Source organism: Carassius carassius, chromosome 37, assembly GCF_963082965.1.
Source record: "Carassius carassius chromosome 37, fCarCar2.1, whole genome shotgun sequence".
Lineage (NCBI taxonomy): Eukaryota > Metazoa > Chordata > Actinopteri > Cypriniformes > Cyprinidae > Carassius > Carassius carassius.
The window spans coordinates 20,914,929-20,931,661 of record NC_081791.1 but is presented as its reverse complement, the minus strand read 5'-3'; the positions used below and the strand labels follow the sequence as shown (position 1 = coordinate 20,931,661).

The window sequence follows — 16,733 nt, the reverse complement described above, 5'->3', positions numbered from 1 at the left end:
AGAAGGTGCAACTTGTATTCTCGCTGTTGCCGTTGCCACCATGTTGTGGAATAGCTGTTTTGTTATGAAACATGCCTAGAGCTGATCCATGCTGGTCCAACTTTGCTCTAAGGAGTCCCGGCCACCGCCGCTCACTCGAGCCGGCCGTGTGTGACGCTGTTTTTCGTTGTGAAGGTGAAACAACTTTGTTTGGCCTTCCAAAAGAGGACACAACTAGAAACAGTCGTTAAGTTGTATTTACAACACTGTTCCAGAACAGTTCAACCCATATGTTCAGATGTTAGCAATGTACTTTATGAAGGACTGTTTCCTGATCTGCCGGCTGTTCTGACTCACAGCCTGTCAGTATGTTTACATATTTAAATAATTTGCCACTGATGATTCAAACGCAAGTTTTAATCAGTGTAGAGTAGTGCTTTTTTGTTTGTTGTTTTTCCAATCAGTTGCAGATATGGTTACGCAGTGCAATATGCAATGCATTGCAAAAAAGACAGTATGAGTCATTATAATCCGTACTGGATGCAACAAATGCCTCGTTTGTAATGGGTTTTGTTTTTGTCTGGTCGTGCTAGGAAACGGCATCATGGTTGGTTAAGGGGCATAACATTTCCGTCACACGCTTGAGGAATTCGGCCAATCACAACGCACTGGATAGCTGGCCAATCAGCACACCTTGTTTTTCAAAATGATGAGCTTTGTAAAAATCGTCGCATTTCAGAAAGATGGGGCATAGAGGAGAATAATGTACATTGTGGAAATTATTATTTTTTTACTCCTAAATCGCATATAAACACATTTCATTACACCAAATACACCAAATAAAGTTATTTTAGCTACATCATATGACCCCTTTAAGTTGCATAAAAAAAATCCTTCTTGCTAATGTGCCACATTTAAAATGTTTGCATGAACGCTTCTGTGTTCATTAACAGAGGTGTGTGTAAGAGTAGAATCCTCTGCTGTGATGATTTTCACAGAAGTTCTTGTGTCATGATGCCGTGAATTGATTGTCGGCTGACTTGTGAGAATCCTCAGCAGTTTTAGTTTGACTCATCAAAACCTGATGAGGCAAACAGAAAACCTTCAGACTACTGCATCTTTCCTCATCTCTTTCTTACTGTCTATCTGCAGATGCGTTTAAACCACCCCAGAGGTCAGTGGAGAAGCCCTTCAGGCTTTGTGTGTCAGACGTCTTCAAAGGTCAGCATTGAAACCACCGTGAAAGCAAAATGTACCAAATCTAATCACGCAAATATCAAGGTGGATTCTGTGCATGTATTACCTTGTTTAAAAAAAAGAAAGAAAAGAAATCTAAAAGAGAAACAACCCCATATTTTACCTTCATTATAGCCAGTTAAGAAGAGACATTTTCCTTTATGATCACCTAAACCGCCTCACTGTTTTCAGATCAGGGCTCTGGGTTCTGTGTGACGGGGAAGATCGAGTCTGGCTTCATTCAGACAGGCGATAAAGTTCTGGCCATGCCTCCTAATGAGACCTGCACAGTTAAAGGTAAATACACAGCAGCTTTATCAGCTTAGAGAGACGGGCATTGCTTTAAGAGGACATGCAACAGTGCCCTCTTCTGGTGTTGTAATGAAAGATTGTGCAAAATATAAATATGAAAAATTAAATAATATGCAATAATGACTAAAACACTATATACATTTATTTTTGACAAAACATTGCATACGTTATCAGTTGATTCACAATAATGATTCAAACTATTAACTCTTCTGTTACTGACTTTTATGTCTGTCCTACTGAGACGAGAAGAGATTGCAAAACTGGTGTAATGAAACCAGAAAATGTATTATTAATATTATTGCGGTAGTTATGATATTGCAGAATTTTGTTTTACCAGCAAAATAATTTCATATACATCATGAATGTATTGAAAATATACGGGTCAGTAATTTTAATACTTTTTAGTACTGCCATTACATTAATAAATTACATCTTAAATGGTATTAAAATAGAAAACCGTGATTTTAAATATATATATAATAAAATGAATGAAGCCTAGGTGATTATAGAAGACTTCTTTAAAAGATTTTACCAGCCTCAAACTTTTGAATGGTAGTGTTATCGCCTAGCCCTGATTGCCACAAATTATGGCCATTATTATTATTTCCTAAATGTTTCTGAATTGATGCATCTGTCTCTCTCTAGGGATCACTCTCCATGATGAAGCTTTAGACTGGGCGGCTGCTGGTGATCATGTCAGTCTAACTGTAACCGGCATGGACATCATCAAAATAAAGTGAGTGTGCAAAGAAACGCTAGTGTGAAAAATTCTGGACACTGTTGATTCTGGAATCATGTATGATGTTTTCTTTCGTCACTTTCTCTTCTCTTTCTAGTGTTGGATGTATATTCTGTGATCCCAAAGAGCCCATCAGAGCCTGTACAAGATTCCGAGCAAGAATTCTCCTCTTTAATATAGAAGTTCCTGTCACGCAAGGCTTCCCCGTAAGAAAATGCCTTCTCTCTGTTTAGACTTCTACTGTATTATTTGATTTATTTATGAGGGACGTGAAAGTACATTTGTTAACATTTACTTGTTTTGTGTGTTTGATTGTCAGGTACTGTTACATTATCAGACCGTAAGCGAACCAGCCACTATTAGGAAGTTAGTCAGTGTATTACACAAGAGCAGTGGAGAAGTTCTCAAGAAGAAACCAAAGTAAGTTAATGAATGATATCGAGTCATATTTGCGCACATGATTATTTATTATAGTTAGTTATATTATATAGTTATTATTAATGAAAAATAAAACTATTAAAAATAGATGTTGGTAATATAAATATTTGGGGGAATTGTTTCTTTAATGCTGAAGAATCTTTGTCAGTTTGTTGTTGATGGTGTATGACTGTTGTGCAGGTGTTTGAGTAAAGGACAGAATGCTGTGGTGGAGATTCAAACACACAGGCCTGTGGCTCTGGAGCTCTATAAGGACTATAAAGAACTGGGGCGGTTCATGCTGAGATATGTGGGCTCGACCATTGCTGCTGGAGTTGTCACTGAGGTAAAAGGCAGTACATATCCACCTTTTATCACGAAACACATTCCTGTTTTGTATTAATCAGCTTTTTTTGATATTGCATCATGAGAATGTGTTGCTTGTTAATACTGCTAATATTTATACTGTTCTAGATCAAAGAGTAAGAACCAGTCGGAACTGGATCCTCCAAAAACCTCTATAAAGAAGTGCAATTTCCCCTCAGAGCTAAAGTAACACAAACATAAAGTGAATACACATAGATGCCTGCAAGCCAACATCTAGCCACAGTTCACATTTCACCTTATTAAAGGCCCTGGAATGAGTGTGAATGTTTGTGTGTGTGTGTGTGTTTGAGAGAGACTGCAGTTTGTCCCGCCCCTCAACTTGCAGTATACAGTTGATCTGTGTTATAATTCATCATAAATTTAAACTTAAACCCTCCTAAAACACTCAGAGAACATTTACCTGTAATTTACTTTGGTTTGCTTCCATTCATTCATTGCATCATAAACTGAACTCATGTTTTATTATTTAACATTTTATTTAGATTATTGTAAAGTGCATCATTTTTGACCTCCAGATGGCAGCACATGATGGACATTTAGTTTTGGTTCAAATGGAAGGTTTTTAAGGTTAGTTAATCAAATTAGTTAAGGATGTGTACATTTGTGAAAGGGAAAATAGATTAAGCAACACAGCTGGCTGCTCTCATCTCCTCCATCAGTTTCTCCTGTGAGCGGGACAGTGTGAATGAAAACTGCCCTTCCAATGCTGCTACTCAGTCTTTTCCTGATCGTTAATGAGAAAACCGAAGGATCGAGAACCAGTGGCCAAATGGATGTTCCGTGGAGAAACTCATCCGCATGTCTATAATCTAACAGTTATCACTTTAAGGACCTAACGGACTTGACTTCTACTCATCTGTTTTTGACTTGATTACTAAGGGGTTTTAATTTAAAGAATGTTTCGTTTGGGTGTATCGAAGCTGAAGTTGTTCAATTGGGGAAAATCTTCTACATCAGAAAAATAAAAAATATATTGATCACTGTGGAAAACCTGAGTGTGTGTATTGTTGGGCCCGTAAATATATACATAGTATTTATTCAGTCTTACATTTATTTTTCCATTTTGGAAAGTGTTTGTTGGTTTTATCATGGAAGCCTGTTTCCACCACATAATTAAATATTGAACGTGAGATAAAAAGTTGCAGTCAACTTTTATTTATTTTTTTTTATTCCATGATGAATTGGAAAAAATGAGCAGTTTATATTTCACAATTTTGAGTATACAGTATATCTCACAATTCAGATTTTTTCCCTAGAATTACGAGAAACATTGTCCAATCTGTGAGAGATAAACTCAGAGATAGAAAGTTGCAATTATCATTTTACATTTTTTATTCTGTTGAAATGAGCTTTATACTTTATGACCCTGCTCAACATTTACAAAAGTGTCAATTATTCTCTGGACAGGAATATATGTTTTTGTCCTGCCTGCAAGCTGATTGTTTTCATCCTTAGGATTTTCATGAATTCTTGATTCGGCTTTCACCACCTTTTGGCTTGATGCTGAATGACAGGAATCCCAGTGCATTGATGTTTTGTGAACACACTTTACTATTGCAGTATAATGTGAGTTATGCAAATCATGTAATTTGCCACTTATTCCAAGAAGTGCTCATTCCGACAGATGCTCATTATATGTGCTCAAATGCTAACAGATGTAGCTAATAAGTTGTTTTCTTATGTGAGAATGTGCTGCTGTAATTTTCCACTTCACGGCCTGATAATCAAATGATTTCACTGCAGCTTGTTCAGAATGGATAAAGATTTGAAGATGATGACACATTGATTCAGTGAAGCTTGGTTTAATCAATTTGTCTCTGCCTCTTGGTTGTAGAGAAAAATATGCTGAGTAATTAGTAGTATGTTTCCACTGGTAGGCACAAAGTAAATATACTGAAATTGAAGATAAATAAGGTGCTTGGACCTTATCCACCACAAAAGATAGTAATTAATAAGAATAATTACCATCAAAAGTGAAAACTGGGGGATTTGACCTTTTAGTTTTATAGCACTGGGGTTGCTGAAGTGGTTCAATCAACGTAACAAATGATGACTTCTCGACTGAGCATTGGGTTATTATATGTATGTGCTCTGTGCTGCAGAGTTAGGCCAATTACAAGTGCAGTAATCTCAGTCTCAAGAGATTCTGAAATTAGCTCTGCTTTGAAAGCATCAAAGAGTTTTCTGAATTACCCACAAAGAACATTTTTGAAAATAGCAACTTTTTAATGCTGTCTTTAATTTCAGCTCATTGTTCTCTTTGATCCTCGTTTTAAATCATCCAAAATAGTTGCCTAATGATCGTTTCCTTCCTTTAATTTTCTGCATCACTGCATTCAATAGCACTTTGACAGTAAGAGTTGTTGTTTTTGTGCTTGTTAATTCTCATTATCGGTGTTGTTTTTCCTCAGCATGGTGGTTTATATCTTTTCTTGAAAAATGAAATTTCAACATCCACCCACTTTTTCTCTGGGTCTTTTGATTCGGAATGAGCAAAGTCTCTCACTCTCTGCTCTTTTCCATAAAACTTTCATGTTCTAATGCTGCTTCATGAAACATTAAAGTGATGTAAAATTATAAAATATTTTTAATTAAGCTTCTCATTGACATGATGTATATACAACAGGGTTTTTTTTTGTCTTTCCATATTCAGATTCTTACACATTCATTATTTGCATTCACTCTCCTGTTGTCAATATTGTGGAAGCTTGTTCTAAGTTCCCTGTTCAGAATTGGTGTAATATCTCGCTCAAAACTCTAAACTTGACAAATTTGTCTCAAGACCCTTTCATTGGACTCTCAGTGAAGAGTTATCTCATGAAATTGAAATTGAGGCCTAGTGCTGCATTGAGAACCTGAGTCAGATGAAGTGAGTGTGAAATTAAGTGTGATTGGATTTCTGCCAACAGTACCATCTTCTGCAAAGTAAGAAAATGGCAGACATCCACCAGCCATCTTGGTTTAATTGTGGCCTGTCTCTCTTCGATGTGATTTAAGATCTATTAAAACGTTTATCACATGTCCGCAGTTTCTGTTGGAGACCTGGTTGCTATTAGCCTAAAATAAGTCTAAAATAGTTTGAAATTAATTTTCAAACTATTTACTCATAATTTAAGTCAGTAAATTTCTGTAGCTAAATGTTTTGTCATTGCTATCTTTTTAATGATATAATTTCATCAAAGCAATTTTTCTTGCAGAAAAGCTAGTGTTTTCAACAAAAACTATTATGAATTATAATTTGTATAACTGTATTGTATACAAATAATTGCATAAGTCAAACATAACATTGAATATCAGCATGTAACTTAATATTTTGCTATAAAAAGACCTGAAAATCCACACAGAGAGTTTTGTATAGGGATTTAATCTTTTTTTTTATTAATCGGTTCATTTAACAAACCACTTCACCCGAATCTCGAATCAGCCGTTAAGTAATTTCCTCCTGCGAAGCCATTTCGTTGTGTTACTCCAATACTTTATGGAAAAAGTAGCTTGTTACCAAAGGTTAAACATATCCCTGAAACACCAAATCTGGCTCTTAAAGATGATTTAATTTAGTTTCTTTTTTTTCTTTTTTCTTTTGGCTAGCGGTTCTGAAAACCGCTCATGTCATTTATTTTAATGTGTTGCACTGTCACCCTTTCTACGTAAAAATCATTCAAATCATGTAAAATGAATGTCATTCAGTGTCTTAAGAGAGAGAGAGAAAAAAAGGTTGAAAGCATGCCGAGCCGTTAGAAGCACTTTAGAAACATGCTAGCAACACGTTAGTAACATGCTAATAATGCTATAAATCATGCTGTTAACTTGCTGTTAACCATGCTAACACGCTTGTACCTTGCTAATCATGCTAGAATCATGCTAGTTACATTCTAATAATGCTAGAATCATTATAGTAACTTGTTAACCATGCTAGTAACATGCTAATCTTGCTAGAAACATGCTAGCAACACACTAGACATCAGCATACTGTAGTGCATTAAGAAAAAATACATATAACGACATTTCAACTTTACAAGGTTAAGCAGCCAAAACATTTCCAAACCCAAATGTATAGCTGTGTAAGTTCATTTTAGTTTGTCTGTCTGTCTATCTCTTACATTTCCTTCAAAACATTAACACTTTAAACTGTAGAACTACTTAAAGCTATTAAAATGTTTTCAACCTTAATGGCCTGGCTTTCTCAAGCCAGCTTTAAAGTTTGACATCAAACTTTACTCCTCTAGTTTCAGGCCTGAAGTTCTGCACTCAGAAACACAGAAACACAAACAGTCCTAATCTAACCTCTTAATACTGAGACACATTTATCGGCCTCCTCCACACCTGTACATATTTTGCTTTTCATTTCCTTCCAGAACAAGCTTCCTCAAAATGTGTTCCTCAAATAAATGATCAGCATTGGGTGTTATTTCTGTGCGCACTACAGGATAAAAGCACCCACTTTAGTTGCCCAAATGAGCATTTCAGTATATTATAAACACGTTTGTCTCTAAATAATCCCTTTAAATGTGTTGAGGATTAGTCTTGTATAATTTTAGTTTTTTATTTATTTAGTCAAATTTATTGTAAATGTATTGCTCAGTCATCAATAGCGGTGTTTAATATCCAACTCAAGACAACAATTTCCTTTTCAAAGAAATGTGAATAATATCTCAAAACCTCCAGCACTTTAAAGTCTTTTAATGTCCAACTTGTACTCGAATTAATGAGTGTCATATCTGCTGGAGGAGCCATTTAGTTTACTTTGCAACCTCTCATTTACTTGAGTAAACAGATTGCAAAAGAGTCCGGTGAAAGCTCATTTGTACCTGTGTGCTGACTGGTGCGCAAACATTTCAGGTTTTTCTTTTGTCTGCAAAACTGATTTTTTATCTAATTATTCTACAATGTCAAAAGTCAAATACCTAGTGCTGGAAAACTATATTGGTGGGAAGTTTGTACCATGTTCCAAGCTAATAGACTCGTTCAATCCATCGACTGGAGAGGTTTATTGCAAAGTTCCAGACAGTGGATCTGAGGAGGTACGATTTTTCTTGGTCTCTTTCTTATTATTCTCAATTTCTTTCTAATATTTGAAGATGTCGGTTGTGCATTATCAATTCTGTTCTGTCGCTATATAGATATACTGTCTTGTCCATGTGTCTGAATGTGTATTTCACTAGTTAATCATTTTCATTTGTTTTGTAACACAAAAAAAATAATAATAATAAAGTTTCACCTTTAATAATATGTAACTAGTCACAAGATTAGTTGGCTAAAGACACCAGTTCCAAGGAAGGCAAGAGTAATGATACTGAGTCAGGGTGATGTACCTTTGCTCTCATATTCTTCTCACAGTAAACACCGGTTATAATCAGGTGGGCGACGCTCAAGGTCCAGTGTTTAATTAGTAACTATTATAGCTCACACCAGAGGAACTTGTCTGGGTCAGTGGAACAGAAAAGAGTTTAGCTGTAGGATGTACAGTCCATTACTGTTTTGTGCTATGTTATATTATAGATTCACTTAGTTTTTAAAATATATTTTATAGTCCGTAGGGTCCATTTTTATGCAGTTAATAAAGAGTTTTAAAACTGAAATGATGGCATTACATAACACTATCATATCCTAAAACGGGCCAGTGCCTGTAGAAAGGAAGATATACCCAATTCACGCGGGTTAACCCTTTTCCTACTGCTCATAGGTGGATGCTGCAGTGAGGGCAGCCACAGAGGCCTTTCCTGATTGGTCCGCAAAGAGTCCAGCAGAGAGATCCAAAGTACTGAATAAACTAGCTGACCTGATAGAGGCTCAACTGGACGAGTTTGTCAAGGCTGAGTCTAAAGACCAGGGTAAAACTCTAGAAACTGCACTGTAATACAGGACACACTAAACCGATTACACTAAATAAGTTCAAAGTGCACAACAGACCAAAGGTATGCTGTGAGTCAGCAATGTACTTTTCTTGTGGTCAACAGATATGGGGTTTTTCAGTAGCTTATATAACATCTAGAGACCTGAATGGCCACACATATCAGGGTTATTTAATAGAATTTATATACTAATGTTGTGTCTTATCAACATTTTGAAAGAGCTTTTATTTTATTTTGTCATCTAGCTCTTGTTTATCTGGCTTTAGGTTAAACTTTTAATTAACAGCTAGATAGATAGATAGATAGATATGTCAGTATTAGGCTACTCTCTTTCACTGAACATTTTCATTCACTTTCATTCATTTTGTTTTAGAAGTCTCTTAAAGCATTAAATGGACTCATTTCCAATTATTTTTTTTTTCCAGGAAAGACTATAACTTTTGCCCGAAATGTGGACATTCCACGATCAGCGTACAACTTCCGTTTTTTTGCTTCATCTGTCCTGCATCACACTAATGACTGCAGTCAGATGGATCACATGGGCTGTCTCAACTACACAGTACGCTGTCCTGTAGGAGTGGGTATGTGTCTGTCTATGCATACTATAACTATTATTCTCGTTAGTACATTACTCATTTTCATGTGTGTTAAATTTCTCTGCCTATAGCTGGTCTCATAAGCCCATGGAACCTGCCGTTGTACCTCCTGACCTGGAAGATTGCCCCGGCTGTTGCTGCAGGCAATACTGTGGTGGCGAAACCCAGTGAAATGACCTCCGTCACTGCCTGGATGATGTGTCAACTATTGGAGGAAGCTGGTGAGAGATTTGTGTTCATCTATGTCAGATTTTAAAAAGGAATATTTAACCCAAAAATGAAAATTTGCTCAGAATTTACTCACTCTCAGGCCATTCAAGATGTTGATGAGCTTGTTTCTTTATCAGAACAGATTTGTAGAAATTTGGTTCTCTATCACTTGTTCATCAGTAGATCGTTTGCAGTGAATGGGTGCCATCAGAACAAGAGTCTGAAAATCTGAGTAAAAACATCAGAATATGCCACAAGATGGATTTGTTTATTACAAACAAGCTGCTTTTCATTTCACAAGACATTAATTGATATACTGGATAACTTGGATTATTGTGATATTTTAGCTGTTTGGACTGACGGCGCCCATTCACTGCAGTGAATCCATTGGTGAGCAAGTGATAAAACGCTAAATTTGTCCAAATCTGTTCTCATCAAGAAACAAACTCATCTTCATCTTGCATAGCCTCCGAACTGAGTGCATGTTTCTGTATAATCCGTGTGTCCTTTTTCTAGGCTTTCCACCTGGAGTGATCAACATCGTCTTTGGTACGGGCCCACGAGCCGGGGATGCACTGGTGTCCCACCCTGACGTGCCGTTGATCTCATTTACAGGGAGCACAGCTACAGCAAGACTTATAACAGAACGCAGTGCACCGTACTGTAAAAAGCTTTCACTGGAGCTTGGCGGCAAAAACCCGGCTATTATATTTGCTGATGCTGACATTGAGCAGTGCATCAGCACTACTGTACGATCCAGCTTCTCCAATCAGGTTAGCTCATGCAGAGCTTAACCAATCACACTGCAGAAGTGAATTGTTTCAGTAATTTTAATAATTCACTTTTATTTCAGTTAGAAAAAATGTTTATTTCCATTTTTTATTTTTTTTATAGGGAAAAAAGATCTTGAAAATGATTCAGTTTTAGTTCACAGTAACAACACAGATGATAACCTGACTCCATTAGCAGACTTAAACAACATGTTGGTTTAACTATGAAATTATGTTATTATATTGTACTGTCTCAAACCTTTCTTTTGAATGGGAAGACACCATGTAGTTCAGCTTTCTGCCACACTGTGGTGCTCAGAACACATCAGTTGTTAATACAGCGTTGTACATTGTTCTCTCACACTCTTTCTCTTTCTTTCTCTTTTTCTCTCTCTTAGGCCTTCACATCACACACACAAACACATCACCTCTGTGCTAATATTTACAGTGTCTGTATATAATTAGTTTACACAACCAAGTGAAAATTGTGAGATTTACTTAAGACCTTATTTGCATCTTTTTCTCTTCTCTCTCAGGGAGAGATCTGTCTGTGCACCAGCAGAATCTTTGTTGAGCGCAGCATTTACCCAGAATTCCTTGCTCGCTTCGTGGAGGCGGCTCGTCGGTGGAAAACTGGAGCGCCCTCTGACCTTTCCAACGACAATGGAGCGCTCATCAGCAAAGAGCATCTACAGAAGGTCTGATGATAATCACAGATGTGTTTCTATTGATAAAACAAACTGCGTTTTCAGTGTTAACTGTCAGACAGTGGGGGATTAGAAAATGGATATATATGAAAAATACAGTCTTTATCTTCGTATAAAATGAAATGACTATGTTTACAAATAGATAGACATGTAAAACATTTCAATTGCCTGCTAACTCCTACAGGTAAAAGGTTATGTTTCTTTGGCGCTGGAAGAAGGTGCCCAGGTGCATTGTGGGGAGGGTGTGGACAAACTTATCCTTCCACAACAAAATGCAGGCGGCTATTTCATGTTGCCCACTATCATCTCTGGAGTGAAAGACTCGTCTGCATTGATGCAGGAAGAGATTTTTGGTCCTGTAACCTGTGTGACACCCTTCGATGAGGAGGAGGAAGTTATATCACGGGCCAACGGTGTCCGCTACGGTTTATCCGCCACAGTGTGGTCCCGAGATGTGGGGCGCGTGCACAGGGTTGCTAGGAAACTGCAGGCTGGGTTGGTGTGGACCAACTGCTGGCTGGTCAGAGATTTAAACCTCCCCTTCGGTGGCATGAAAAACTCAGGCATTGGTCGAGAGGGGGGAAAAGACTCGTACCACTTCTTCACTGAGGTTAAGTCCATCACCATCAAACACTGACACAGAATGAAGCAGTATACGAGCCACTGTGTGCTTCATGTGTCATCTCAAATATGTATACAAATTATATAGAGGAAGCAACAGACTTGATATGATTGGGAATAAAGTCCAAGAGAAAATCTAAGTGCTTCATATTGATTTGGGTGATTGAATGTGGGTGAATCTTCTCAGTGGTCTTAAACTGATATTTTCTTAGCATATTTAATTTTAAGACATATGAGTCTCCAATTTTATTGCTTAGAAGTTGCTATTTCACAGGTCTGCTTTGTCTTATTTTTATTTAATTAACTTTGTTTTTCCTAAAATTCCTAAAAAAGCACTAAAGACGCAAATGAGTTCATTTTTAATATAAAAAATATATAGCTGTTAAATGTAGGGGCAGATCTTAGCTTAGTAATTCGGTTTTGGACAAATTTGATCAAATCTGTGAGTTTTGACTGCAGCATTTAATATCTTGGAGAGATACTTAAAAACAGTGAAAAATTATATATTGATTCAAAGATGAAAGGATAAATACATTGTACAGGTCAAAATTATAATTTTTCTATGCCAAAAATCATTAAGATATTAAGTAAAGATCATGTTCCATTAAGATATTTTTTGTACATTTCTTTGTACATTTTTTGTACATTTCCTACTGTAAATATAACTCCAAAACTTGAGGCTCTATCTCAAAAATCAAATAGCCACTTTGTGTGACTTCTTCTTCTATAGTTAATTTCCTGTTCAAATATGTTCAAGATCTCTCTAATCTGAGTTTAGCTCAATTTTCTTATTTTTTGGCTTAAAGAGTAAAAAAATTGCACTCTACATTTTCTGCAATACAACTTTTGTTAGGTATGAATGTTAAAAATTATTATTTTGCACAAAATAGAGGAGACAATAACGTGTCTTTTGATACTTTAGCTGACGTGCTATTATTGAGCTAACCTTGAGATTTAGCCAACTTTAGCACACAAGTCAGTTTGGGGCAAGTTGTCTCAATGACTTTGGGGCAAGTCGTCACATATGACAACTTGCCCCAGTACAAAAAACACATAGAACATGCTCAAAAAACATTGAGATGTATTTCTGGAAACTGGTTTTGCACCATCCTATGTCACAGATCGACCCATTCAGAACCCTGCCCTGCCAGGCCCCAGCAGCAAGTCTGTTCTGTCTAGCATGCCCAGTTATGCTTCTGCTATCACCAGCTCACCCTTACCCAGCAATGCTATTGCTGACAGCGGACTAGCAACTCCAGAGCAATTCTTAGAAATAGAAAAGCAACTAGAAGTAGAAAAGAATACGGCTGAATCTAGCTACAAGCGGTTTAAAAATTGTTGTATGTGAGTCAAAATCTGGACCTACTAAAAACGAGGCCGTTAAAAGAAGAAAAATAATAGAAGAGTCATCATCAGATGATGAAGAGTGCTTCTGCCTCGACTTTGTGGAGCCATTTTCAAACATTCTTCCAAAAGAGACCTGGGTAAAATGTGTAAAAATCAACAAATGGGCCCACGATGCTTGCACTTCAGTCCAGGCAATTTAGGTGTGCCAGAATTGTGACTCTGAAGATGAATCTGATTAGTTAGATACAGGGAATCTGTTTTGTTCAGAGGTTAAACATGTTAAGTTAAGTGAGTTATCCGCAAGTATTTCATTCAGTTATCATGGATCTATGTGCAAGCCAGAGAATGTTTTTTGAATTTAAAGTTCAGAGTAAAGTGGTCTTGCCACTTAAACGTGTTTTGATTGAAAAGTTTATTGTTTGGATTGAAATAATTGTTTTTTCCAAATTCTCTAGGCATGATTTTTTTTTACATTTCCAGTTCTGGTTGAATTTTAAAGTTAAAATCAATAATCAGAATTAAATAGTTGTATTCTTATTTTTAGATAGTCTAGTGTGACAACTTACCTGCCGATGGGGCAAGTTGTCACAAGTGCACATTCTCTATTCAACAGTCTACAACTCCGTAATGATATAAGATATGAAAATGTAATGAAAACAACATATGTGTCCAAGACTTCATTCTTTCATTTGGTATGACATTTATATCATTGTGATGTACGGTGCTCATTAGATGTTAGACAGTTTGAAAAGTGTGACAACTTCCCCCGCTCTCCCCTACTCTTATGGATGGTTTTGTGGTCCAGGTTTCACATATTTTTACTGTCAAATTACATTTTATAGAAAAACTATTTAACATTTTATATATATATATATATATATATATATTACTTTTTCATTTTCTGAATGAATAAATATAGATCATTCGTTTTATTTTTAAATGTTACTCCTAGTGGAAAAGTGATTAACGCTGTCTGTGAAAATTTAAAAACTTTATTTACTCTTCATTAAATCTCATTTTGCGGTCTTAAGATATTCAAGCACCACTGTGTAACTTTTGTTCATAATTTCCACAATGATATAATGAGCGAATACATCATAAATTCATCTACCAAACTGCCTTTTCGTCTTATCCCAAATCACTAAGGTAAATTTATAATAAGTGGATATTTTTGGACTATTGTAGCCTGTTCGGGTCGTCACCGGTGCGGAGTAACATATACATGCGTGAATCGCCATAGACATAAATTGAAGAAGTAGCTCCGGTTGTAATGTTCCTCCGCGGGATGTGTGCAGTTCTGTTTATTAACCGCTAACCGTGTTGCTTTAAAGAAATTTTATTTGGAATTTATGTCCTGTCAGAACAACATATGTATGCAAATATTGCTGTTAGGTTGGCAGACTCTTGTGTGTTAGCTTCCCACAGCTGGGTGCATGGATTAATGTGCTGTTTCCAAGAATTATCAGAGTGTGAGTTTTATCAGAGTGTGGGAAGTGACTATCTGACACATACTGTAGCACACATACACATTTAATTCCTGCAAAAGCCCACAACTGGTCTGTGCTTCAGAATGTTTCACATGAATTAGAACAGCAGCTGAAGTGATGGACACCATGTTTTTCATCTCTGTTGAGTCCTCTCTGGTCTTTATCACAATCTTTCAGACCTTAAAAAATGGACGCTAACAAACAGAAGCATTGTAAACCAAAAGTGTGATTTCTAGGCCAGGTAAAGTCATATGAGTAAATAAAATATACATTTTATATGCATTACATTTAAGTAGTTCCAAAATAGATAATTGTCTGTAGATTGCCTCCTAAATTAAAGTGTCCTGAAAAATACATAAAATCCAAGAGCAGCCTACGTGTCTGCAGGGTGCCGGAAAGCAGTGATATCGTGCATCTGTATTGAAAGGTTTTCTCAGTTAATGAGGGGTGTGTGCACGTTTGTGTTAGAAAACTAAAGGAAACTTGTGAATGTGTTCAGTCACGTCTCTGCATGCTCACACACCATCCGTGCTCAAAGGGCAGAGCCCTCACTGCCAGCTTTTATTTTGACTTGGCCACAGGCCCTGTACCACCCTGTGTCTATACATACACACACACACACACACACACACACACAGGCATGCATATCTTGAGGATGCTACCGATAATAACCATGGATCTAGGGCTTAATACCTTTAGTATATGTTTCTTGTTATTTCAAAACCAAGAAAAGCCTTTTTTCATAATTTATACATATTTAGTGAATAATAGCATTTTATTATTTTGATGAATGCAATTCTACATGTTCATAAACCATTGTTGCACTCCAGGTCAATTCTAATTAAAAAAAACAAAACAAAATGCAAAACAAAAGCTAAATCTGGAAAAGAGGTTCATACATTTTTATAGCAGTATAGTATGTTGGTTTATGTGTGTTTATGTATGTGTATATATATATATATATATATATATATGTACCGATATACATATATATATGTATATGTGTGTATATATGTATATACAGTACAGACCAAAAGTTTGGAAACATTACTATTTTTAATGTTTTTGAAAGAAGTTTCTTCTGCTCATCAAGCCTGCATTTATTTGATCAAAAATACAGAAAAAAAATTTATATTGTGATATATTATTACAATTGAAAATAATTGTTTTTAAATTTATTATACTTTAAATTATCATTTATTTCTGTGATGCAAAGCTGAATTTTTAGGATCATTGTCACATGATCCTTTAGAAATCATTGTAATATGATGATTCATTATTAAAGTTGGAAACAGTTCTGCTGCTTAATATTTTTTCAGAACATGTGATACTTTTTTAGGATACTTTGATGAATAAAAAGTAAAAAAAAAAAAAAAAAAAAGAAGCTATGTTTTTAAAATATAAATATTTTGTAATAACAATATACACTACTGGTCAGTAATTTGGGGTCAGTAATTTTTTTTCTTTTTTTAAAAAAATAAAATCAATACTTCAGCAAGGATGTGTTAAATTGATAAAAAGTGATAGTAAAGAAAATATATTATTAGAATATATATTATTAGAATTTTTTTTTATTTTGAATAAATGCAGTTCTTTTTAACCTTTTATTCATCAAATATATTAGACAGCAGAACTGTTTCCAACACTCATAATAAATAAGAATATTAGAATGATTTCTAAATGATCATGTGATAGACTGGATGTTACATGTGACACTGAAGGCTGGAGTAATGATGCTGAAAATTCAGATTTGCATCACAGGAATAAATTTTTTTTTAAAAAGTATATTCAAATAGAAAACTATTATTTTAAGTTGTAATAATATTTCACAATATTACAGTTTTTTCTGTATTTTTGATCAAATAAATGCAGGCTTGATGAGCAGAAGAAACATCTTTCAAAAACATTAAAAATAGTAATGTTTCCAAACTTTTGGTCTGTACTGTATATATATGTATATATGTATATATGTATATATATGTATATATATGTATATATGTATATATGTATATATGTATATATATGTATATATATGTATATATGTATATGTATATATGTGTATATGTATATATG

General features: G+C 35.5%; 2 protein-coding genes across 2 annotated transcripts in view; both read left to right on the top strand.

The window, feature by feature from the left end:
* Positions 1-4,060, top strand: part of hbs1l (HBS1-like translational GTPase) — a 27,986-nt gene extending 23,926 nt beyond the window's left edge. Inside the window, exons 12-18 of the mRNA XM_059528137.1 lie at positions 1,132-1,200; positions 1,408-1,512; positions 2,173-2,263; positions 2,364-2,472; positions 2,586-2,686; positions 2,885-3,029; positions 3,158-4,060. Coding sequence (XP_059384120.1) covers positions 1,132-1,200; positions 1,408-1,512; positions 2,173-2,263; positions 2,364-2,472; positions 2,586-2,686; positions 2,885-3,029; positions 3,158-3,169 — 632 coding nt within the window. The 3' untranslated portion in view covers positions 3,170-4,060. The remainder of the gene's footprint in view (positions 1-1,131; positions 1,201-1,407; positions 1,513-2,172; positions 2,264-2,363; positions 2,473-2,585; positions 2,687-2,884; positions 3,030-3,157) is intronic.
* Positions 4,061-7,837: 3,777 nt separating this feature from the next.
* aldh8a1 (aldehyde dehydrogenase 8 family, member A1) lies at positions 7,838-11,966 on the top strand. Its single transcript, XM_059528138.1, has 7 exons — positions 7,838-8,091; positions 8,754-8,901; positions 9,348-9,503; positions 9,590-9,739; positions 10,245-10,501; positions 11,035-11,196; positions 11,390-11,966. Exons 1-7 carry the CDS (start codon positions 7,957-7,959, stop codon positions 11,840-11,842), a joined length of 1,461 nt encoding a protein of 486 aa, XP_059384121.1. The 5' UTR covers positions 7,838-7,956; the 3' UTR covers positions 11,843-11,966.
* Positions 11,967-16,733: the final 4,767 nt, after the last annotated feature.